Below are 27,320 nucleotides of genomic sequence, written 5' to 3' on the forward strand. Positions count from 1 at the left end.
AATATTACCACAATCAGGTTAACACATCCATCATCACACACAGTTATCAGTGTGTGTGTGTGTGTGTGTGTATGAGAATCCTTAAGATCTACTCTCTTAGCAGATAACAAGTATACAAGTATACAATACAGTGTGTGTATGTATGAAAATGCTTAAAATCTACTCTCTTAGCAGATTACAAGTATACAAATTACGAGTATACAATATAGTCCCAGGTTGTACATTAGATCTATAGAACTGGTATATCTTATAACTGAAGGCTTATGCCCTTTGACCACCATTTCCCCATTTCCCCTACCACACAAGCCCTGGTAATCACCATTCTATTGTTTCCATGAGTTTGACATTTTGTTTGTTTGTTTTAGAATTAATATGTATGTGAGATCATACAGTTTGTGTCCTTCTCTGTCAGGCTTTTCACTTAGCATAATATCCCCTAGGACCATCCATATTGTCACAAATGACAGGATTTCATTTTTTCTTGTGGCTGAACATTCCATTCATAGACAGCATAACATTCCATTAGATATAGTTAGAGAGATCGATCGGTCAATCACAACTTCTTTATCCATTCAAGGATGGATGGATATTAAGGTTGCTCCCATATCTTGGCTATTGTTAATAATGCTGCTATAAACATGGGGGTGCAGATATCTCTTTGAGATACTGACTTCCCCAGAGGTGAGACTGCTGGATCATATGGTTCTATTTTTAATTTTTTGAGGAACCTCCATACTGTTTTCCATAGTGGTTGCACCAACTTATGTTCCCACCATGTATTAGGGTCCCCTCTTCTCCACACCCTCACCAACACTTGTTCTCTCTTGTCTTGTTGATAAAAGCCTTCCTAATAGGTGTGAGGTGATATCTGTGGTTTTGATTTGCACTTTGCTGATAACTAGTGATGTTGAACACTTTTTCATATGTCCCAGCCATATATATGTCTTCTTTGGAAAAATGTCCACTCAGGTCCTTTGCCCATATTTTAATTATTTATTTTTTGCTATTGAGTTATATAAGTTCCCAATATACTTTGGATACTAACCTCTTAGCAGATATATGGCTTGCAAATATTTTCTCCTGTTCTATAAAGTTGCCTTTTCATTTCAATTGTTTCCCTTGCAGTGCAGAAACTTTTTAGCTTGACCTACGCCCGCTTGCTTATTTTTTATTTTATTGCCTGTGCTGTTGGTGTCATATCCAAAAAGTCACTGCGAAGACCCAAGGAGCTTTTCCTTTGTTTTCTTCTAGGAGTTTTACGGTTTCAGGCCTTACATATTTAAGTCTTTAATCCATTTTGAGTTAATTTTTGAGAGCAGTGTAAGATAGGGATCCAGTTTGATTCTTTTGCACGTGGCAATCCAGTTTTCACCATTTATTGAAGAGGCAATTTTCCCCACTGTGTGTTCTTGGTTGCTTTGTCAAGAATTAATGAACCATTTATGCATGGATTTACTCCTGGGCTCTCTATTCTGCTCCATTGGTCTCTGTGTCTGTTTTTATGCCAGTGACATATTGCTTTGATTACTATACCTTTGTAATATACTTTAAAATCAGGAAGTGTGATGCCACCAGCTTTGTTCTTCTTTCTCAAGATTGCTTTGGCTATTCTCAGTCTTTTGTAATTCTATATGAATTGTAGGACTGATTTTCAATTTCTCTGAAAAATACCATTAGAATTTTGATAAAGACTGTATTAAATCTATAGATCACTTTGGGTAGTATGGATATCTTAACAACATTAATGCTTCCAATCCATGAACAAAGAATATTTTTCCATTTATCTGCAGCTGCTTCAATTCCTTTCATCAATGACTTATAATTTTCAGTGTACAGGTCTTTTACCTCTTTGATTAAATTTATTCCTAAGTATTTTTCTTTCATGCTATTGTAAACAGAATTGTTTTCTTACTTTCTTTCTTCAATAGTTTGTTGTTAATGTATAGAAAAAACTGATTTTTCTATATTGATTTTATATACTGCAACTTTGCTAAATTTATCAGTTCCAACAAATTTTTTTGGTGGATCTTCAGGGTTCTTTACATATAAGGTTATGTCATCTGCAAGCAGAAGCAATTTTACTTCTTCTGATTTGGATGCCTTTTATTTATTTATTTATTTATTTTTGGGCAGGCCTTAATTGCTCCCCCCTAGAATTTTCAGTACTATGTTAAATGGAAGTGGCAAGATTGAGCGTCCTTGTCTTGTTCTAGATCTTAGAGAAAGCACTGAGTATTGTTAGCTGAGTATGAGTATCCTTGAGTATGACGATAGCTGTGGGCTTATCATATATTGCCTTTATGATGTTGAGGTACATTCTTTCTGTACCAAATTTGATAGCTGTTATTATGAAAGTATGTTGAGTATTATCAAATGCTTTTTCTGCATCTATTGAGATGATCATGATTTTTATCCTCCATTCTGTTAATGTTGTGTATCATATTTATTGACTTGTGTATGTTGAAACATCCTAGCATCCCTGGGATAAAACCCATTGATCATGCATATTCTTTTAATGTGGTCTTGAATTGTGTTTGTTAGTATTTTGTTGAGGATTTTTGTATCTGTGGTTCATCAGAGATACTGACCTTTAGTTTTCTTCTTTCCTTCAGCTTTTTTGGAACAGTATGAGAGGGACTGGTATTAATTCTTTAAATGTCTGACAGAATTCACCAGTAAAATCATCAGGTCCTAGGCTTTTGTTGGGAGGTTTTTGGTTACTGATTCCATCTCTTTACTCATTATTGGTCTGTTTAGATTTTCTATTTCTTCATGATTTGGTTTTGGTAGGCTGTATGTTTCTAGGAGCTGATCCATTTCTTCTGGGCTATCCAATTTGTTGGCTTGTAATTGTTCATAGCAGTGTTTTATGATCCTTCGTATTTCTGGGGTATCAAGTATAATGTCTTCTCTTTTACTTCAGATTTTATTTACTTGGATCTTCTCTCTTGTTTTCTCAGCTAGGCTTGGTAAATTGCCTATTTTGTTTATTTACTCAAAAACCAACTCTTAGTTTCACTGATCTTTTCCACTGTTTTCTGGTTTCTATTTTACTTATTTCTGCTCTGATCTTTCTTATCTCCTTTCTGCTATCTTTGGGTTTAGTTTGTTCTTGTTTTTCTAGTTCCTTGAGGTGTAAAGTTAGGTTCTTTATTTGAGACCTTTCTTTTCTCTCTTTTTTTTTTTTTTCCTTTCTTTTCTCTTAATGTAGTTGTTTACTGCAAGGTACTTCCCTCTTAGAACTGCTTCTGCTACATCCTGTTAAGTTTTAATATGTTGTGCTCCCATCTTCATTTGTTTCAAGATATTTTTTGCTACTCCTTTGATTATTCTTTGACCCACTGGTTGTTCAGGAGCTTTTTGTTTAATATCCACATAGTTATGAATTTTCCAGTTTTCCTACTATTACTGATTTCTAGTTTCTTACCATTGTGGATGGAAAAGATACTTGATATAACTTCTATCTTCTTAAATTCGTTGAGACTTGTTCTGAGTTGTAACACATGATCGTCTTGAGGAACGTTCTGTATGCACTTGAGAAGAATGTGTTCTGCTGCTACTGAATGCAATATTCTGTATATGTCTGTTAGATCCATTTGGTCTAACGCATAGCTCAACTCTAATGTTTCCTATTGATAATGCAGATGACCTGTCCGATGTTGGAAGAGGGATCTTGAAGTCCCCTATTATTGTTGCATTGCTGTATATTTTCCCCTTCAGAACTGTTAGTATTCGCTATATTTTTAGGTGCATATATATTTACAACAGTTATATCCTCTTGATGAACTGACCCCTTTATCATTATATAATGACCTTCTTTGCTTCTTGTTAAAGTTTTTGAAATTAAAGTCTATTTGTTCTGACATAAGTACTCCTGCTCTATTTTGGTTTCTAGTTGCATGGAATATCATTTCCCATCTCTTCACTTTCAGCCTATGTTCATAAAGCTGACATGAGTCTCTTGTAAGCAGCATATAGTTTTTCTTATCCATTCAACCACTCTGTCTTTGATTTGAGAATTTAAGCCATTTAGATTTAAAGTACTTACTGATAATGTAAGGACTTACTAATGCTATCTTATTATTGTTCTGTCTATTCCGTAGTTCCTTTCTTGCTCTCTAGCTGTCTTCCCTTGCGATTTGATGATCTTCTCTATTGGTATGCTTCAATTCCCTTTTTTTTAACAATTGCTTGTGTATCTACTACAGGTTTTTGCTTTGTAGTTACTATGAGATTTACATAAAAAATCTTACAACGTTCTATTTTAAGCTAGTACAAAAACTCTCCTCCCCTCCAACATCTTATGTTTCTGACATCACAAATTTACATATTTTATGTTGTATACCCAGTAAAAAATTATTGTAGCTATAGTTAATTTTAATACTTCTGTTAAATCCTTTGTAGTAAAATTAAGTACTACATGACCATATTACATTACTATAGTATTTGGATTTGACTACACACTTGCTTATAACAGTACGTTTTATATTTTCATGTTACTAATTGGCATCCTTTTGTTTCAGGTTGAAGAGCTCATTTCAACATTTCTTGTAAGCCAGGTTTAGTTGTGATGAACTCCCTCAGCTTCTGTTTGCTTGTGAAAGTATTTCTCCTTCATTTCTGAAGGACAGCGTGCCAGGTATAGTATTTTTGGTTGGCATTTTTTTTTCTTTAAGTACCTAGAATACATCAACCCACTTTCTCCTCGCCTGTAAAGTTTCTGCTGAGAAATCTTCTGATAGCTTTCTTGGGGTTCCTTTGTATGTAAGTAGATTTTTGTTTCCTGCTTTGGAAATTCTGTCTTTGGTTTTAGACAGTTTTATTATAACGTATCTCAGTAAAGTCCTCTTTGGGATGAATCTGTATGGGAAATTATGGACATCATGAACTCTCCCCAGATTTGGAAAACTGTCAGCCATTATTTCTTTAAATAAACTTTTTGCCCCTTTCTCCCTGTTTTTCCTTCTGTGACTCCTATAATGCATTAATTGCTTTACCTGATAATGTCCCTTAATTCATGTAGGCTTTCTTTACTTTTATTCATTCTTTTTAGTTTTTTCTGCTCTGACTGGTTAATTACAAACGACCTGCCTTCAAGTTCACAGATTTTTTTTCTTGTTGATTCATTCTGCTGCTGCTGCTGCCCTCTATTGCACTTTTCATGTCATTCATTTATATTCTTCAGCTCTACACTTCATTTTTGGTTCTCTCTCTTAAACTTGTTTCATTTATGTATGGTTTTCCTGATTTCATTAATATGTCCCCTGCATTGGAAGGTGGATTCTTAACCAATGGACCACCAGGGAAGTCCTCTAATTTGAATTCTTTATCAGGCACACCATAAACCTCCATTTCTTTGGAGGTGGTTACTGGCAAATTATTTTAATATAAAATTATAAATTATTAGTGCTGTTATATTTCCTTGATCTTTCATTTTCCTTGAAGTCTTGTGTTGCTGTCTTAGAATTTGAAGATGCAGTCACCTCCTTCAGTCTTTACTGACAGCCTTCAGGAATGAAATGTCTTCTGTCAGCCTTACTACGGATTCTCAGGCTTTCTCAGGCCTTCTCTATGGATATGCCTGCTCCACACTTTTTGTTCCCTGTTAGGGGAGAATTCTTAAGACTGTATGCCTTCTCCTCATTCCACAAAGCCAGGCTGAGTGCTGACAGTCTCCTGTTTGCTTTCCCTAGGGCAGTGAGGGATGCTCAAGTGTCTATGCCTTCTCCCAATTCTGCAGGGTTGGGCCAGCTTTCTGCCCATGCTCACTAACTGTCCACTAAGGTTTTCACACACTGCCCTCAAGGGCACACACAGTTATGGGGTGGGTCAGTGTGTGGGTGAGGAATGCAGAACGTTGGAGGTAACCATGGGCTAACCGGGGGATCCACTGGTGAGGTGTCTCCAGTGGCTCACAGGCAGGCTTCCTGATGGAGTCTGCAAAGTGGCTAGTGGACCTGCATCCCTTGTTGAATTCTGAGCCCTGGTTGCTATGCTCTCAGCCTTTCCTTGCCCCTTGGTCATGCAGATCTCCTCTGTATTCTGAAAGGGATGAGAAAGAAGTGGGTATCCTCTGTAGCTTTCCCACATAGCTGGGGAAGCCGAGCACTCACTCACATGTTCTCACTTTCCCCTGTAGGAGAAATCACAGGCTGAATGTGTCTCTCTTGGCACTAAGCTGTGCCACCTTGGGGATGGGGTGACACAGGTGAAGTGAAAATTTTCCTCTTACCCTTTTCAATGTGTCCAATCTCAGTTTTTGTTTTGTGTTCCCCCCCCGCCCAATGGTATTGTGTAACTCCTCCACTGGACTCTTGGGTCCCAGAAAGGTACTCTCATCTGTGTATAATTATCAAAATCACTGTTCTTTGGGGAGGAAGACAGTAGAAAACTCCTATTCCACCATTTTACTGTTGTCACTCCTAAGGATTTCCTGTCCTTTAGTAAAGGTTTGGTAAAATTTCCCAGTGAAATTTTTGGGTAGATATTTGACAACATTCTCAAATTTTTATTTGGAATTTTGTCTGTTTACATGTCCTATCTCTTCTAGGGTCAGGTTTGGTAGATTATGTATTCACAGAGAATTATCCATTTCAGTTACATTGTGAAATAAATTTTTGTAGAGTGAAAAATAATCATGTGATTTCTAAAATTTCCTCTATTTATTTATTTATTTGGCTGCGTCGGGTCTTAGTTGCAGCGTGTGGGATCTTCATTGTGGCATGCGGAAACTTTCGTTGTGGTGCGCGGGCTTCTAAGTTGTAACACTAGGGCTCTAGAGCACGTGGGCTCAGCGGTTGCAGCACGCGGGCTCTCTACTTGAGGCATGCGGGCTCCAGAGTGTGCAGGCTCAGCAGTTGTGGTGTGTGAGCTCTCTAGCTGTGGTGCACGAGCTCTAGAGCACACGGGCTCAGGAGTTGCGGCACATGGGCTTAGTTACCCTGCGACACGTGGGATCTTAGTTCCCCAACCTGGGATTGAACCCGTGTCCCTTGCATTGTAAGGCGGATTCTTAACCACTGGACCACCAGGGAAGTCCCTAAAATTTCCTCTGTTTTAAGGCTTCCAGATTTCATTTATGTTTTTGTGCCTTTCTTCCCCTATCTGCAAACTTCTGTTCCTAATTAATGTCACTATAAAATTATGCCCATTTCCTCAATTATATCTTGGCTAGTCCTCTAATACAGGAATCAGCAAATTTTTTTTCCATAAAAGGCCAGATAATAAACTTTAGGTTAGGCTTCAAGGGCCACGTTTAGTCTCTGTTGGGTTTTCTTTTATTTCAAAATTCTTAAGAATATAAATAAAAACCCTTCTTGGTTCAAGGCCTGTGAACAAACAGGCTGTATCCCAGATTTGGCCCATGAGCCACTGTTTGTCAACTACTATACCAGTAGAGTGCTCTGGAATGCTCTTGATAAAAATATTTCCTAGGTTCCTGTTATACCTTTTGTTATATTTCATATGCCTGGAGGGCAGTAACCTAGCTGGATTTAACATCTTATCTTCATATTTTCATTCCTTGAATATCTTGTAGGATGCTGGTGAACTTCTTTTTTAAAAAATATCTATTTATTTATTTGGCTGTGCCGGGTCTTAGCTGCAGCACATGGGATCTTAGTTGTGGCATGCAGGACCTAGTTCCCTGACTAGGGATCGAACCCAGGCCCCCTGTATTGGGAGCATGGATACTTAACCACTGGACCACCAGGGAAGCCCCCTGCTGGTGAACTTCTGAATGTGGCCACTTAGAGGTTTGATACCAATGTGATTTTCTCCCTGCTGATATTTCTGTCATATACCTCCTCCTCAACTACTGACATCCCCACACCACAGTGGTACATTTATTACAATTGATGACTTGACACTGACACATCATTTTCACCAAAAGCCCATAGTTTTTATTACGGTACACTCTTGGTGTTGTACATTCTGTGGGTCTGGACAAATGTATAATGAGATGTATCCACTACTGTACAATGATCCAGAGCAGTTTCACTGTCCTGAATATCCTCTGTGCTCTACCTATTCATCTGTCCTTCACCCTCTAGCTCACTGAAACCACTAACCATTTTTATTGTCTTCACAGTTATACATTCTCCAGAATATCATATAGTTGGAATCACATAGTATGTAGCCTTTACAGAATGTCTTCTTTCAATTAGAAATATACAATTTAAATTTTTAATTAATTAACTTTTTGGCTGCATTGGGTCTTCGTTGCTGTGCGTGGGCTTTCTCTAGTTGCCGCGAGTGGGGGCTACTCTTTGTTGTGGTGCGCGGGCTTCTCATTGCAGTGGCTTCTCTTGTTGTGAAGCACGGGCTCTAGGCACGCGGGCTTCATTAGTTGTGGCATGCAGTCTCAGTAGTTGTGGCTCGTGGGCTCTAGAGCACAGGGTCAGTAGTTGTGGCGCATGGGCTTAGTTGCTCCGCGGCATGTGGGATCTTCCCGGACCAGGGCTCAAACCCATGTCCCCTGCACTGGCAGGCGGATTCTCAACCATTGCGCCACCAGGGAAGCCCAGAAATATACATTTACGTTTCCTCCATGTCTTTTTGTGGCACACTTCCTTTTAAGTCTGTATAGTGTTTCCTTGTTTGGATGCACCATTTATTTATTCACTCACCCATTGAAGGACATCTTGGTTACTTCAAACTTCTGGCAATTATGAATACAGTTGCTATAAACATTCATGTGCAGGTTTTTTGGTGGGCCTAAGTTTTCAGTTCATTTGGGTAAACAAGAGCACAATTGCTGGCACATATGGTAAGGGTACGTTTAGTTGTGTTAAAAACTTCTGAACTGTCTTCCAGTGTGTCTATTTTGCATTTCCACCAGCGGTAAATGAGAGTTCTGGTTGTTCCACGTTGTCACCAGCATTTGGTACTGTCAGTGTTTTGAATTTTGGCAATTCTGTAATGACATAAGACGTTGAACATCTTCTTATACACTTACTTGCCATCTGTATATCTTTTCTGGTGAGGTGTCTGCTCATTCTTTTTGCCTATTCTGTAATAAGGTTGTTCATTTCTTATTGTTGAGCTTTAAGAGTTCTTTGTTTATGCTGGGTAAAAGTCCATTATCAGATATATCTTTTGCAATTATTTTTTCCTTGTCAGTGGCTTGTCTCATTCTCTTTCGCAGGTAGTTTTTAATTTTAAAAAAGCCCAGATTATCATTTATAGGGATACCTCATTTCACTGTGCTTCACTTTATTGCACTTCCCAGATGTTGTGTTTTTTGCAAATTGTAGTTTTGTGGCAACTATGAAGTGAGCAAGTCTGTCAGAGTCATTTTTCCAATAGGATTTGCTCACTTTATGTCTGTGTGACACATTTTGGCAATTCTCACAATATTTCAAACCCTCAACCAGCAAAAAAGACTGACTCACTGAATGCTTAGATGATGGTTAGCATTTTTTAGCAATATTTTTAAATTAACATATGTACATTGTTCTTTTTGGACATGATACTATTGCACAATGTACTGTAAACATAACTTTTATATGCACTGAGAAACCAAAAAATTCATATGACTCACTTTATTGCGATACTCGCTTTATTGTGGTAGTCTGGAACTGAACCCACAATATCCCCGAGGTATGCTTGCATTTCTTTCACAGATCACATCTTTGGTGTTGTATCTAAAAAGTCAGTGCCATACCAAAGGCCACCTGTGTTTCCTGTTTTATCTTCTAGGACTTTTATAGTCTTGAATTTTATGTTTAGGTCTATGATCCATTTTGAGCTAATTCTTTTGAAAGGTATCTAGATTCATTTGTTGCATGTGGATGCCCAGTTGTTCCAGGACCATTTGTTGAAATGACCATCTTCACTACACTGCATTGCCTTTGCTCCTTTGTCAAAGATCAGTAGCTATATTTATGTGGGTCTATATCTGGGCTCTCTATTCTGTTCTATTCTTTCACCAGTACTACACTGGTTTGGTTATTGTAGCTTATAAGTCTTATAGTCTTGTAAGTCTTAAAGTCAGATAGTGTCATGTCTCCAACTTTGTTCTTTTCCTTCAATATTGAGTGGGATATTCTGGGTCTCTTTCTTCTCCATACAAACTTTAGAATCAGTTTATTGATATCCACAAAATAACCTGCTGGAATTTTGATTGGCACTGCATTGAATCTATAGATCAAGTTGGGAAGAATTGACATCTTGACAATACTGAGTCTTCCTATCCAAGAATATGGAATATCTCTCTTTAGTTCCCCTTTGATATCTTTCATAAGAGTTTTGTAGTTTACCTCAGATAGATTTTGTATATATCTTGTTAGACTTATACCTAAGTATTTTGGGGGGATGCTAATGTAAACAGTATTGTGTTTTCTACTTCAAATTTCACTTATTCATTGCTGGTATATAATAAAGCAATTGACTTTTGTATATTTACCTCATATCCTGCAACCCTGCTATAACTGTTTATTAGTTCCAGATTTTTTTTTGTTGATTCTTTCTGATTTTCTACATAGAACAGCACGTGATCTGTAAAGGCAGTTTTATTTCTTCCTTCCCCATCCATACACCTTTTATTTCCTTTTCTTGTCTTATTACATTAGCTAGGACTTCAAGTATGATGCTGAGAGCAGTGGTGAGAGGGAACATTCTTACCTTGTTGTTGATCTTAGCAGGAAAGCTCTGAGTGTTTTACCATTAAATACAATGTACGTTTTTTTGTGGATGTTCTTAACCAAGGTGAAGATGTTCTCATCTATTCATAGTTTGCTGAGATTTTTAAATCATGAATAGCCACTGGATTTTGTCAAATGCTTTTTCTGCATCTATTTATATGATGTGATTTTTTTCTTGTTTAATCCCACTCCACTTTCAAATATTACTGTACCACTTCATAGATACAGCAGGTACCTTATAATAATAAAATATTCTTAATTCCTTCCTCCTATCTCTTGTATCTTGCTGTCATTCATTTAATTTATACATAACATGTACATATAAACATATATATATGCATACATATAAACATATACTTAAGCACATGTAATTGAACACATTATTGCTATTATTTTGAACACACATTTTGATCTGTTAGATCATCTGAGAATAAGAAAAATAAAAGTTTTTTTTTCGCCTTCACTTATTCATACTCTGAAGTTCTTCCCTTTTTTAACACAGATCCAAGTATCTAACCGATACCATTTTCCTTCTCAGAAGGATTTGGCTTACCATTTCTTGAAAATCAAGTCTAATGGCAACAAATTCCCTTGATTTTTGTTTGAGAAAGGTTTGATTTCTCCTTCACTTTTAAGGATAATTTTGCAGGGTACAAAATTCTAGGATTTTTTTTTTTTTTTTAACTCTCAGTACTTTAAGTATTTCACTCCACTCTTATCTTGCTTACATTGTTGCTGAATAGAAGTCTGGTGTAATTCTGATCCTTGCTTTTCTATAATAGGGCAGTTTTTTCGTGTTCTTTCAAGACTTAAAAAAAATTTTTTTTTGGAATAAAGGTGATTTACAATGTTGTGTTAGTTTCAGTTGTACAGCAAAGTGAATCAGTTATACATATATCCACTCTTTTTTAGATTCTTCTCCCATATAGCCCATTACAGAGTATTAAGTAGAGTTCCCTGTGCTATACAATATGTCCTTATTAGTTATCTATTTTATATATAATAGTGTGTATATGTCAACCCCAATCTCCCAATTTATCCCTCCCTCCTCCCTTTCCCCTCTGGTAACCATAAGTTTGTTTTCTACATCTATGACTCTATTTGTTTTGTAAATAAGTTCATTTGTACCCTTTTTTTTAGATTCCGCATATAAGCAATAAGATATTTGTCTTTCTCTGTCTGAATTACTTCACTCAGTATGACAATTTCTAGGTCCATCCATGTTGCTGCAAAAGGCATCATTTCATTCTTTTTTATGGCTGAGTAATATTCCATCGTATATATATGTACCACATCCTCTTCATCCATTCCTCTGTCGATGGACATTTAGGTTGCTTCCATGTCCTGGCTACTGTAAATAGTGCTGCAATGAACACTGGGGAGCATGTATCTCTTTCAAGATTCTTTATCTTTGGTTTTATGAAGTTTGGATATTATACGCTTAGATGCAGGTTTTTTGTTTCTTTGTTCTTTGTTTTTGGCATTTATCCTCTTTGGTATTCTCTGAGCTTCCTGGACCTGTGGTTTAGTGTATATTAATTTGGAAAAATTCCTGGTCATTATTGCTTCAAATATTGTTTCTGATTCTTTCTGTTTCTTTTCCTTCCGGTATTACCATTTCACAAGTGTTAAACCTTTTGTCATTGTTCCCTAGTTCTTGGATATTGGTTTTGGGGGGGGGGGGGTTTCAGCTTTTTTTCAGTTTTAGAAGTTTCTACTGCCATATTCTCAAGCTCAGTGATTCTTTCCCTAGCTATGTCTAGTCTACTCAATGAGCCCATCAAAGGAATTCTTCATTTGTTGTAGTGTATTTGATTTCTAGCATTTATGTTCAATTCCTTCTTAGGATTTACATCTCTCTGCTTACATTATCCATGGGTTCTTGCAATGTTGTCTACTTTTTTCATTAAATCCTTAGCATATCATCATAGTATTTAAAAATTCCTGGTTTGATAATTCCAACATTCCTGCCATATCTCATTCTGGTTCTGATGTTTGTTTAGTCTCCTCAAACTGGTTTGTTTTTGCCTTTCAGTATGTCTTGTAATTTTTTTATTGAAAGGTGGACATAATGTACTGGGTAAAAGAAACTGCAACAAATAGTCCTCTAGTAATGGAGTGGTAAGGAGTGGGGGAGTGGAAGCGTTCTATGGTCCTATGACCAGGTCTCAGTGTTTTGATGAACATGTGCCCCTGGACCATGAACTCCACCAGTGCTTCTCAGTGTCTTCTTCCCCTTAGGTTGGACAGAATGGCTAGGGGGAGGAGCTGGAGTTGGCTACTACCCTTCCTCCAGGTAGGGTAGTTTCTGATAAAACTCCAGTAGGCGAGGCTCTGGTAAAATAGTTTCTCCTGAAGGCTGGCCTTGTTAAGAACAGAATGCTCTAGCATATTTCAAAATGGTTCCTTTTCCCCTCCCACACCAGAGGCATGAGGGGATTTTTCTCCAATATTCACAGTGAGGACCTGGGATAACTCCGAAGTTAACCTCACAAAAGTGTGGATGCCTCCCTATGATTGGATCCTCCTAGAGTTTTTTTAACTCTTCATATTTGCCCACACTGAGCTTCTAGCAAGTAATCAATTACAGTTTAGGCTCCTGTGGAGGTTTCTCCTTGTAGGTCTCTGCTCCAGTAAATTCTGATTTTCTGAATCTCCCTGTCTATTGCTATTTTTGGTGTAGCCGTTTGTCATGTAACCCCACTTCTCTGATGGATCTTAGAAACTTTATTGATTTTTCAGTTAGTTCAGCTTTTAACTTTTTAGGACAAAGTGGTGACTTCTAAACTCCTTACACGTCAGACCAAAAACTGGAAGTTTTTCTCCAGTTTGATTTTCTTCCTTTTATGGTATTGCTGTGTTTTCTGTGGTGCCAGTTCTTTCTTCAACTCCTTGCAACTTGGTCCTCATTTCTGAAGTGATTTTGCCTTTTCCTTTAATTTCTTTTCTTAGTTCTGTCAATTCTTATTTCACATCACCTTTCTGTCTTGCCATCTCTTCTCTGAGTTACTTTATTTCTGCACTGTGACTATATTGCATAATTAACTTACAAAATTAATGTTGAAAGTGCTGCCCTTTTTCTCCATCTTGTAGTAGAATTTTCCTGGTGTGTTTTCTTCTGCTGACAAAATCTGATTTTCTTTTTTCTTTTTCCTAACATTATGTAAATAATTGTTGATTTTTTTTCTTAAATTCAAAACAGATGGATTTTTCTGGATCAACTATTAACAGGAAGAGGAAAATGGTTAGGGTAGTTGTAATCTGAAAGGCATCCTCTTCTTAGTAAGTGATGAACAGTTTAGTTAATAAATGATGACTTTTGGTAGCCAGATTTCCTTTGAGTCTCATATTCTTTCTTGTTTGAGGAGGGCCCCTATCATTGCTGTTTCTCTCCTTACCTACACCATTAGCCAGTGCCACCAGGAATGCAGCTTCTGCTTCGTAAGTTAATCCCCTCTTTTTCAGAATAGTGCTTTTTTAGAAAGTCTAAAATAAAACCTGTTCCCTGTATACCCTAAATACCTTTTTTCTCTGCTTTGTCCAGCATTACTTGCCCACTTTGCACTCAGATACACCCTCAAAAGATCCCCCTTTTGTTGAACAAAAGGTCATTTCAACAAATGGTACCAACACTCCATTGGAGGAAAAGGGTGTGTCTCACTCCTTCCGGGAATAATTACTCGTTAATTGGCAAAGTGGGGAATGGTGGGACAGATTTTGCCACCCCTGGATCCTTTGTCTTTCTTCACTGGCTCTGCCACTGTGACTTTCCATAGTCATTCTGGATGCTATTTGTTTTTCACCCCTTATTATTTGTGTATATTCTCTATCTCACATTTTGCTAAAGGGATAAATTTTGGGTGCTTCATTTATTCTTCTTATATTATACAATTTTATACAGTTCTTCTTACACAGTTTTAGGAGAAAAGACAGGGAGGTATGGGTCTAAGTGGACTCCATACTGCTACATGAACCCCAAAGCCCTAAATATTATTTGAAATCATTCAAACCAAATACTTCCATGATGGCTCTCTCAGTGATTCCAAAAAATGACAACAACTGGGGTTTTTAAAGAAACAGTGATTCTTAGAATCCTCCCCCCAGAGTTCCTGATTTAACTGTCCTGGGGTGAAGGCTGATAGTCTTTATTATAAAGCTCTCTGGATAATTCTGATGCATAGTCAATTTTGGACCTAACAATCATGGAGTTAAAACCCCTTTTCAACAAGAAGAAATGCTTTAAGTAAAAGACTTTATAGGGGGAAAACTGTGCTACTAATAACTGTTATTTTTCCTTTCAAGATAAACTTATTCTCTGTATTTTACTTCAAGTTAGCCAAAACTATTTACTTTTACATTTAGGGGACTTCCCTGGTGGTCAGGTGGCTAAGACTCTGCGCTCCCAATGCAGGGGGTCCGGGTTCGACCCCTGGTCAGGGAACTAGATCCCATATGCCATAACTAAGAGTTCGCATGCTGCAACTAAAGATCCCGCATGCTGCAACAAAGATCCCGCATGCTGCAACTAAGACCCAACCAAGCCAAATAAATAAATAAATAAATATTTTTTAAAAATTACATTTAGGATAAGTTTCTTTGGCTCTGTAAGAGAACTAGCTCCATGTCTGTCTGGGTATAAAAGTTTGAAAAATTCAATTCTAGTGTTACTATGTAATATTGTATTGATAACAGGCAAATAATAAATAAAGCATTGCATAAATGAGTACAAATATAAACACAAATAATAAAAAAGATCAGGGCCATCAAGTTTGGGCGTGCACTGCAAAAACAAGTGCCAGCTCCTGGTGATTCCAACATGTACACTTGTGTCCATACTGTTCACTGATTAAACTATAAAAACTTAGCAAGAAAAGGCTATGAATTTATATGTGAATTGTCAATAGCAATGCTCATACTGCAGTCTAATCCCTCAGAACAAGGTCTGTCTCATTTCTTTTATATTCCCTAAATAGCTATGACAATATTATGGCTACATGGTAAAATAATAAAAAGAATGTAAAGATTAGTTAAGGCAAATTAATTTTGAAATTAAGTTTTTTGATGTGAAATGTATTACTGGTTGTTTAATTATTATTATTAGAATCAAAATCAAAATCTTTATGTGTACAAACGATGTAAATGAGTACAAAAAGTAGGTTAAATCGTTCATACGTATCGGGCCAGAGAAATCACACAAATACATCTTGTCGCAAAGATCAAAGACCCAAGAGCAAACAAAAAAGCTGATCTTAACACATTTTCAAAAACAGCCATATATTAGGTCAGATAGTTAATGTTACAAAAATATGACATACAAACTCATATGCCATTCAAACTTCAGGCAGAAAGAATTTCTTTAGAAATAAAATTACAAAGCATCTCATCAATGAAGATAGCTCAAGACTTCTTTTAAAAGGTATAAACCTTTGACTTTTAAAAGAAAAAGAATTCAGATCCAAGGCTTACATATCATAATCCAAAAATAAAACATACCAATTACTTATATCCCATAGTCTTACCTGTCCAACCAGTATAAGCAGAGCAATCATGTGGATCCGCTGTCTTCAGCCCTTCTTCCATTTGCTGTAGAAGATCTTTAATTTTGGTCTGGATCCGCCTTGTGAAATTATTAATAATCTGAGAACCAAAAGAAAACATAAAATTAAATTGCACAAGAATAGGACAATGTTGTAGTAACTAACAGTCTAAGTTGTAAAAACAAACAGACAGAAATTATATTACCTGGCCCATTTCAATGTTTCATTGGTTGGAGGGAGTCTACCTTGGTTTTATAAGGTAAGTTTTAAAATGAGAGAATGCCCTATACGGACTCTAAGTCATAAGGAGAATTAGAATGCCCTATACGGACTCTAGGTCATAAGGAGAATTAGAATGCCCTAATCGTAGAATCACAAAAAATAAGTTGCAGAAATCAAAGGAAAAAACTAAAAAACAAAAAAAGAGGAAAGAGATGTACTTGACTACACAAACATTTTAACTTCCTTAAGTTAAAAAACATGAGATGGTTTAAAAGTCAATGACAAGGGGAAATATGTGCAATATAAAATATTATAAATAAAAAGACTATATAACAATATAGAAATACACTTAAAATTATCAATGTACCTTATAAAAAGAAAAAAAAATCAAATGACAGGCATATGCAAAAATGTTCAATCACTTAGTAATTAATGAAATGCAAGTAAATACAAATACTATGGTTTGCCTACCAGATTAACAAATAATAAAAAAATTTAAAAATGTTAACCCCCAAGGCTGCCAGGAGCTAAGATAACAGGTATTCTTATTCACTGCTAGTGATCTTTCTCAAGGGAAGTTTATCAGTATTCTTAAATATGTAGTTGACAGTGTTGTCCAGATTTTTCTGCCTTTGATGATTTTTGAAGACTCCAGTTGTTACATCAATTGCTGAGGTATATTAAAATCTCCAGTTGTGACTGTGAAATTGTCTGTTTCTCCCTTTAATTCTGCTTTTTTTACTTTAGTGTACTTGTAGTTCTGTTATTTGGCATAGACAAATCTAGGAATGCTAGACCTTCCTGACAGATTTTATCATAAAGAAACATCCCTCTGTGGGACTACAGGGAAAAGTTTTCATGTTACTGGACAGTTAGGGTTTTCAGGACAAATTTTACTGAAATTTGGGATTCTGGACTAAAAGCAACCTTAGGAATTAAGTTACAGTAGTATACATTGTAAAAGCCCCGCCCCGGAGGGATGTCTACATTTCAAAGGGGATGAGAAGCTAGAGCAGGGAGACCCTTCCCAGTCACAGAACTGAAGACAAACGGGCCTGTCTTTTCACAGAGAGATTTATTTATATTCCAAAGACTTTGATATTTCCAATGAAACTCTCTCAGAAAGGGAAGGAAAGACAGTTGTCTCCTTCCCTTTTATAAAAAGCACAGAAAACTTATTTTTCTTCATTCTTTCCCTACAGTACAGACTTTGCATATGTAGGACATTTGACCTGGTTTTCACTGCCAAAGAGGTAAGACGTGAGACTCAGGGAACCACTCACTGGTTATTTTCTGTCTAGTAAATAAGAAATCTCTGATCCAGAAACCTCTTGTGTACATTCAGGAAAAAATTAGTAAGTATAAATACTGAAAACCTAAACCAGAGTAATATCAACATCATGGCAGTACAACACATCCCTTGTTTTTGTTTTCCCCTTTAACAACAAAAATTAGGCATCCATCCACCAATGGAAGTGCCTTCGTGTGAGTTGTGGAAGGCAGCGCCATACACCAAGGGACCCACGGCAAATCTAGCCCACTAGAGAACTAGGTAATAAGCAGAGAGACTTCAGTACCAGCTGTGAAACCTACAGGAGACTGAATCGGTTCCAGCCCCTCAGCTCCAGTCTGGGAGTTCAGGCAGAACAGTGACTTAGGCAGTCGCCTTCGGATGAGATAGCCTTTGTGGTACTCCAGATTTCCAGAGGAGAAGTACCAACACTCCATTGGAGGAAAAAGAAAAAAAGGAGTTTGGATCCACTCAAGTGGGTTAGAGGAACAGCTTGTCTCTGCCGGCATCACCTAATGTTCAGGTATAGCATATGGCTAAATAGATGGCCCATGATTTCTCCTGCTGGGGAAAGGGAGAGCCACTGAGTGACTGCCCGGTTTCTAAATCTGTGCAGGACTCTGCTGAAGAGACCTATTTCTCTCATTTCTCATAATGCATCCAGAGCATTACAGAGGGAGTCCAGGCCTGGGGAGAGGGAGCAAGTCAGAGAGCAGCATATAAGATTTCCAGGGCATTAAATGAATGTAGTTCCTGCTGGTCCATTTTGGACTCTACCAGGAACATGAAAAATCAAGAAGACATGACATCACCAAAAGATCACAATAATCTTCCAGTGACCAAACGTAAAGACATGAAAATGTAATACTTACACAATAAAGAATTCAAAATAGCTGTTTTAAGGAAACTCAATGAGCTATAAAACACAGAAAGACAATTCAATGAAATAAAAAAAACGAAATGTGACAAAATGTGACAAAAATGAGAAATTTAACAAAGAAATAGAAATCACTGAAAAAAAAACAAATAGAAATTCTGGAGCTTAAGAATTTAATGAATGAAATGAAAAATGCAATAGAGAGCATCAAAAGCAGGCAGATCAAATAGATAGGAACTTTGAAAGAACCCAGTCTGAAAAAAAACAGAAAAAAGAATAAAAAAGAGTGAATAAAGCCTACATGATCTATGAGACATCCTCAAAAAACCAATAGCCAAATCATTAGAGGAGTTTCAGAAGGAAAAGTGAGGGAGAAAGGGGGCAGAAAACTTATTTAAAGAAATAATGGCTGAGAACTTTCCAAATCTGGGAAAAGATTTGGACATCAAGTTCATGAAGCTAATAAACAGATTACCCCATTACTTCAACCGAAAATGTCCTTCTCCAAGACACACTGTAATAAACCTATCAAAAATCAAACACAAAAAGAGAAACCTAAAGACAGCAAGAGAAAAAGAAGACTGTAACCTACACAGGAACCTCCAATGGGACATCAGTGAATTTCTCAGCAGAAATCTTACAAGCCAGGAGACAGTGGGATGATATACTCAAAGTGATGAAAGAAAAAATAAAAAAATTAAAAAATAAAAAATACTCCATTTGGGGACTCCATGTGAGGACTTCCCTGGTGGTCCAGTGGTTAAGACTCTGTGCTTCCACTGCAGGGGGCACGGGTTCGATCCTTGATCATGGAACTAAGATCCTTCATGCCATGCGGCGCGGCCAAAAATTTTAAAAAAACAGAAACAAAAACAAAAAACTGCCTGTGGCAAAGTTATCATTTGCCAGAATGAAGGAGAAATAAAGACTTCCCCAGACAAAGGCTAAGGTAATTCATCATCACTAGACTGTCTAACAAGGAATGCTGAAGGAAGTTCTTCAAGCTGAAATGAGAGGAGGCTAACTAGTAATGTGAAACATAAGAAATACACTGATCAAGATAAATATAAAATCAAATTCAGAACACTGCAATATGATGGTGTGTTAACACTTAACACTAGGATAAAGATTAGAACTAGAGTATCAAAAGTAACTATAGCTACTCTAATTTGCTGATGAACATACAATATGGAAAGAGGCAAACTGTGACATAAAAAACCATAAAAGGTGGAAGAGTAAAAGGGTAGATGTTTCGTATGAGATTAAAATTAAGCTGTTATCAGAGTAAAATAGACTGTTACAGCTATAAGATGTTTTATGTATCTCATGAAAATCACAAAGCAAAAAATTTGAGTAGACTCCCAAAAGATAAAGATGAGGGAATCAGAAGCATACAACAATGGGAAATCACCAATTCACAAAGGAATCCAGCAAGAGTCAAAAAGGAACAAGAAAACTACAAAACAGTCAGAAAGCAATTAAAACCATGGCACTAGTAAGTCCTTACATATCCATAATCACTCTAAATATAAGTAGATTGAACTTCTAATCAAAAGGCAAAGAATGGCTGGATGAATAAAAAACAAGACCCAACTATATGCTGCCTACAAAAGACTCACTTCAGCTTTAAGAACACACATAGCTCAAAGCGAAAGGATGGAAAAAGACATTCCACAAAGTGGAAACCAAAAGAAAGCAGGGGTAGCTGTATTTATATCAGACAAAATGACCTTAAGTAAAAAACAGTCACATGAAACAAAGGTCATTATATAAAGATAAAGGGGTCAACTCCTCTGAAGACATTAACAATCGGAAATACATGTGCACTCAACACCAGAGCAACTAAATATATTAAGCAAATAATACCAGAGCTAAAGGGAGAAACAGACAACAATACAACAATAATAGAGGACTTCAATACCACACTGTCAGCAATGGGTAGGGCATCCAGTCAGAAAATCACTAAGGAAACACTGGACTTGAACCATACGTTAGACCAAATGAACCCAATAGACACATATAAGACGTTCAATCCAACAACAGAATATACATTCTTTTCAAGTACACACAGAACATTCTTAAGGATAGATCATATGACAGGGCACAGAACAGGTCTTAACCAAATTTAGAAGACTGAAATCATACCAAGTATCTTTACTGACACTGGTATAAAAATGGAAATCAACAACAAGAGGAAACTGGAAAATCCACATACATGAGGAAATTGAACAACATACTCCCGGACAACCAATGAGTCAAAGAAATCAAAAGGGAAATCAAACAATATCTTGAAACAAATGAAAACAGAAACACAACATTACCAAAACTATAGGATGCTGCAAAAGCAGTTCTAAGAGGGAAGTTTATAGTGATAAATACCTACAGTAAGAAAAAAGAAAGATCTTAAATAAATAAATAACCTAGCTTTATACCTCAAAGAACTAGGAAAAGAATAAACCAAGCTCAAAGTTAGCAGAAAAAAGGAAATAACAAAGATCACAGCAAAAATACATGAAATACAAACTAGAGAAATAATAGAAAAGATTAATAAAACTAAGAGCTGTGTTTAGTTAATTAATTTATTTTTAATATTCATTTATTTATTTGGCTGCACCAGGACTTAGGTGCAGCATGCAGGATCTAGTTCCCCGACCAGGAATTGAACCTGGGCCCGTGCATTGGGAGCATGGAGTCTTAACCACTGGACCACCAGGGAAGTCCCTAAGAGCTGTTTTTTAAAAAGATTTTTTTAAAAAATTGACAAACCCTTTAGCTAAACTAAGAAAAAGAGAAGACTCAATAAATAAAAACAGAAACTAAAGAAGAGATATTACAAGTGATACCACAGAAATACAGGTGACCCTTGAACAGCACAGATGTGAAATGCACGGATCCACTTATATGCAGATACTTTTCAGTAGTAAATACTACAGTGCTACACGGTCCATGGTTGGTTGAATTCAGGGATGTGGAAGACTCGAGAATATGAAGGGCTGACTGTAAGTTATATGCAGATTAACCCATATGGCAACAAAACGGATAACCTAGAAAACATGGATAAATTCCTAGAAACATACAACTAACCAAGGCCAAATCAGAAACAGTGGTCCAGTCGTGGTCCCTGGTGGTCCAGTGGCTAAGACTCTGTGCTCCCAATGCAGGGGGCCCAGGTTTGATCCCTGGTCGAGGAACTAGATCTCACATTCATGCCGCAACTAAGAGTTCGCATGCTGCAACTAAACATCCCATGTGCCGCAACTAAGACCCAGCTCAGCCAAATAAATAAATAAATATCTTTAAAAAGGAATAAATAGAAAGTATGAGTAAACCAATAATGTATAAGGAGATTGAATCAATAATACAAAACCTCCCAAAAAAGAAAACCCCAGACAAGATGGTTTCACTGGTGAATTCTATGAAACATTTAAAGAATAATTAGCACCAACCTTTTTCAAACTTTTTCAAAAAATTGAAGAGGGAACACTCCCAAATACAAGACCAGCATTACCCTGAATACCAAAGCCAGATAAGGACACTATGTGAAGCAAAAACTACACACACCAATATCCCTGATGAACACGGATGCAAAAATTCTCAACAAGGTATTAGCAAAATTAATTCAAAAATACACTAAAAGGATCTTACACCATGATCAAGTGGGATTTTTCCCTGGGATACAAAGATGGTTCAGTATATGCAAATCAATAAATGTGACACATCACATTAATAGTACAAGAGATAAAAATCATATGATCCCCTCAATAGATGCAGAAAAAGCATTTGACAAAATACAACATCCTGGGGCTTCCCTGGTGGCGCAGTGGTTGGGAGTCTGCCTGCCAGTGCAGGGGACGCGGGTTCGGGCCCTGGTCTGGGAGGATCCCGCGTGCCGCGGAGAGGCTGGGCCCGTGAGCCACGACTGCTGGGCCTGCGCGTCTGGAGCCTGTGCTCTGCAGCGGGAGAGGCCGCGATGGTGGGGGGCCCGCGCATCGCGGTGAGGAGTGGCCCCCGCTCGCCGCAACTGGGGAGGGCCCTCGCGCGGAAACGAAGACCCAACACAGCCAATAAATAAATAAAATTAAAAAAAAAATACAACATCCTTTCACGATAAAGCTCTCAGCAAACTGGGAATAGAAGGAGAACACCTTAACATAATAAAGGCCATATACTTACTATATGGTTATAGCTAACTTCATACTCAATGGTGAAAGGTTGAAAGCTTTTCCGCTACGATCAGGACCAAGACAAGGGTGCCACTCTAAGCACTCTTGTTCAACACAGTACTGGAAATCCTGGCTAGAGCAATCAGGCAAGATAAAGAAATAAAAGGCATCCAAATCGGAAAGGAAAAAGTAAAAGTGTTTGTATTTACCGATATGATCTTATATACAGAAAACCCTAAAGACTCAACCAAAAAACTGATAGCACTAACCAATAAATTCAGTAAAGTTGCAGGATATAAAATCAATATATAGAAATCAGTTGTTTCTACACACTAACAACAAACTATCAGGAGAAAGAAATAGAACAGTCTCATCACAATAGCATCAAGAACAACAAAATGCTTAGGAATACATTTTACCAAAGAGGTGAAAGAGCTGTACTCTGAAAACTGCCAGACTCCGATGAAAGAAAGTGAAGAGATAAACAAATGGAAAGATACCCTGTTTTCGTGGATCAGAAGAATTCACATGTACTGCTGTTACATGTCAAAGAGGAGAGTTGTCTGATTCTCCATCCAACTGTTTAATAACTTTTTGACTCCAAGTTAGTAATTTAAGCCTCCTGTGTCTTGACCTTTGGTTTCCACCATTAATCAAAGAGATGCAGAATAATTTTCATGAGAAGAAAAAAAACTAGAGTACTACCACTTCATTACCTGGTGTGGCATAACCCGTAAGGTAGTACTTAGCCCACACTTATTGCAGACACCCTTCTTCCTTATTATCAGAATCCTGATTAGATTCACAGCCACAATGCATCCAACCCCAGAAGAGCTACTTGCTTTCCCAGACTGCCTTATGACCAGACCAGGGGCAGCCATATGACACAGTTCTAACCAGTGAGATATAAGTGCAAGTCTTCTAAGGGCTCTTGGAAGGTTCTCATTTTTCTTGATAAAAGAGAAAGATACAGCTGGTACTCCCTTCTTTTTTCTCCCTTCATCCTATTGTAAAATTGGACAGGAAATCTGGGACTAGAGCAACCATCTTATACTAGAACACAAAAAATATGAGAGGAGGACCAACATAACTGCAGAATTCCTGAAATGAATCAACACCAAGAGTTGCCTCTAGACTTCCTGTAATACAGGAAAAATAATCTAATTAAGGTACTTCCAAGTTGAGTCTTCTGTTTATTGTAGCTGAATGCAGGCCTAACACATTTATGTACAGTTTTAGCTCTGGCATGATAACTTTATTCCAAAGCATATGCTTTATTCCTCATAAATGATACTGGAGTATAGTTCTAAGGCTTATGATTACTCACTCTAATTCCTTTTAATACTTGCCAAAATTCCATTGTGAAAATAATTTCTCTGCCTTTGCTTTAAGGTATCTTTTCTAGTTCCTAATTTTCTAACTCTCTGTCATCAAAGAGATTTCTAATTTGTTGATGTTGGAACCAAAGTCTCAAGAACAAAGAAAAGAATTTATTATGCTGTAATTATATTTGGAGAAATTTTAACTGGTTCCTCTCATTTAATAATGGTATTATTATAAAGATAATTAATAATTATTGAGCACTTTACCATATGTCTAGCACTAAGTGCTCTATGTGACATTTCAATTAATCTTCACATTACTGAATGATTCTGTTTTTTAGGTGAGAAACCTGAGGCTAGCCCAAGGTCACATGAGACAACAAGAGACCGAGCTCTTGGAGCTGTAGCTAGATTGTCTAATTCGAAAGTTCCTGGGCCTCCCTATGCTGAGCCCTTGTTGTGAAAATCTTTGCTTGATTCTCTATCTGCAGTTTACCTTTAGATTTTTGAAAGGCTTACTACAGCTTTCACTCAATCACACCATATGAATACAATACACATCTTCCACAAAGCACAGAAACAGAAAGAGTAGCTAAAGAATTTGGGAGGTTTTTCTCTGACTCAAAGATTAATTTTTAGTAATTGCACTGCAATTAGAAAGAAAATATTATTTTCCTACATACTAGGCAATTTTCCCAAACAAGGATGCCGCAAAGTGCTATAAAGCAAAACGATGTTGGTATTTCTAATACTTATATGTTTTTCTGTATTTTTTTAATGAAAGCTGTTTGAGGAAATACAACCCTAAAATACAAAAATACAGAAATCTTAAAAAAGATTGATCATTAACTTTAAAATTCATGATCTTAACTTCAAATAGAGGAGAGTGGAAACTCTCAAAATAGGTGTTTAACATGCACAAATAAATAACTCCTAAAGCAAAAGGTAATGTTTGGAACAGGTATTTGTGAACCAAACTTCTGAGTTTGAATAATGCATCAGGATAGCTTATGAATAAAATCATTTCTTATACTCCTCACATAGGTGGGCACTTGTGACACTCCATCTAATTCAATCCTGATAACCCTATAACAACATTATCATCCCCGTGTTATAGACAAAGAAACTAAAGCTAACAATGACTTGTCTACATTTTTAAAGATAATAAAAATAGCTTTTTAACCCACATTTTGTGTATGTGCGATACACAGATTATACACTCCAGAATATGTGCAAATATATAGACACCAGTAATTACAAGTATATGTATACACAGGCACATATATATACATCAGCAAGTAATTCTTTCATAGGAAAGGTTTTAACAAATCTTTTTAATCCAGGGCACAGGTTGAGGAAAGTATATTTTGTAATCTCGGATCTCCCAGGGGAAGATGCTCTGTGACAGTTACACACATGAAGTAGGTGGGCTTGGTTTTCTAACACTGTATTTTCAAACAAAAATGAATAAGCAAAAGTACCCCAATCATTACCTCAGAGTGAATTACTAAAGGAGAAAAGGGGAAAAAAGTTGTACGTTTTGACAGTAAAGAATTAGATGGTGGGGGAACATCTACCCTCACTAGCAGTATTTTCAATAAACAGAAGAAGGATCATTACCTATACTGAATGTGTGTCAAGGAAATGCTGTTTGCTTAGATGTTTGAAAATAGTTCATTCTTTTAAAAATAGGTATATATTTACATAATCAGGTCTGTTTCTGCTTTTCTTGTTTCAAACTCAGTAACACTATTAATAGAAAATATTCTAGACTACATATCCTAAACACACACATCTGTCCAACTCTGATGTACTTATTTTGTGTCATAAAAGTTAATTGATAATCTGCTGTGTATACTCTCTAGGGGATATATATATATATCATAACCACAAAAGAAGTTTATAATGGCCATAAAGAACCAAGGACAACTGCTTAGTAATGGTATATTAATAAACTGATTACAAGGGCTCAAAGCATACAGAATTATAGTTAACATAAGGTTAATAGGACTTTGTAGTCAAATTATATTTATTTTTGGAAAGCTCTCGGTGAAAAACTAGGCTTCATTTTTGATTAAACAATTGTTGCATGGTATTAGCTAGAATCTGGGGAAGAGAAACATTTTCTGAAACAGAAACTCAGTTTGTTATATTCAATTCTATTCAAGTAAAATTGGCTCAAACCTATTCTGGCCCTAGCAGACTCCTAGGTGGCCGCCCTACAGAATATAGGCCTCACCTGGGACACCCATGAAGCATATTACACAGTCTTATATTAGGTTAGAAGATTGTCTAGAGGACCTAGGTCATGACTCATATAACATTCTAGATACAGAAAAGATTTTAAAGATAAAATGATGCTATTAAAGAATATATAGGGCTTCCCTGGTGGCGCAGTGGTTGAGAGTCTGCCTGCTAGTGCAGGGGACGCGGGTTCGAGCCCTGGTCTGGGAGGATCCCACATGCCGCAGAGCAACTAAGCCCATGTGCCACAACTACTGAGTCTGCGCATCTGGAGCCTGTGCTCCGCAACAAGAGAGGCCCGCGCACCGCTATGAAGAGTGGCCCCCGCTTGCCGCAACTGGAGAAGGCCCTTGTGCAGAAACGAGGACCCAGCGCAGCCAAAAATAAATAAATTTAAAAAAAATAATATATAAAAATGATTCTAATAAAAAAAAGTTTTTTATTTTAGTACATTTATTCATTCAACATTCACTGAGTATCTATTCTGTCCTAGCTCAGTATCAAGTGTGGAGATATTTTTTAAAATAATAATAATTCAAGCACAGGTAAGAAAAAATTCCTGTCTCAAAGAGTAGAGTCAAGTGGGGAAGAGAAACAAAAATGAATCACAGTCAGCCCTCACTAACCGTGGATTAAACCTTCAGAGCTCCTGTTTGGGGGTTCAAGCATAAGCATGCGAATCTGAAGATCTATGTCATGATATACAACAATTTTCAATTTTGCTGAGGCCCCTATAAAAAGAGCATGAGTTGACAAAACTGTGGGCAGAGAGTTTAGCTGACTTTCCAACATCCAATAATCATTTTTCACCTTCCCCACCATCAGCAGGCGTGTTAGTGTCCCCACTGCAGAGATGTGAGTGAGGAAAATATGGTAGGGAATTTAGAAATCTGAGAACATACCCACATGAATACTGCATGTTTGCCTATATTTTCCTCAGAAGGAAAAGGCACAAGAATAAGCATTTCTCTAAGAAGGAAAAAGTAAAGGATATGCAATATTTTTTTATATTCCACTAAAG

The 27,320-nt window shown here is 36.9% G+C and overlaps 1 protein-coding gene across 1 annotated transcript in view; it reads right to left on the minus strand.

Annotated features, from left to right (window-relative positions):
* The window catches only part of LANCL2 (LanC like glutathione S-transferase 2), a 65,029-nt gene that overhangs the window by 30,142 nt on the left and 7,567 nt on the right, over positions 1-27,320 (minus strand). Inside the window, exon 2 of the mRNA XM_007187665.2 lies at positions 16,163-16,280. Within this exon, the coding sequence (XP_007187727.2) occupies positions 16,163-16,280 (118 nt within the window). The remainder of the gene's footprint in view (positions 1-16,162; positions 16,281-27,320) is intronic.

This window comes from Balaenoptera acutorostrata, chromosome 7 (assembly GCF_949987535.1).
Source record: "Balaenoptera acutorostrata chromosome 7, mBalAcu1.1, whole genome shotgun sequence".
Classification (NCBI taxonomy): Eukaryota; Metazoa; Chordata; class Mammalia; order Artiodactyla; family Balaenopteridae; genus Balaenoptera; species Balaenoptera acutorostrata.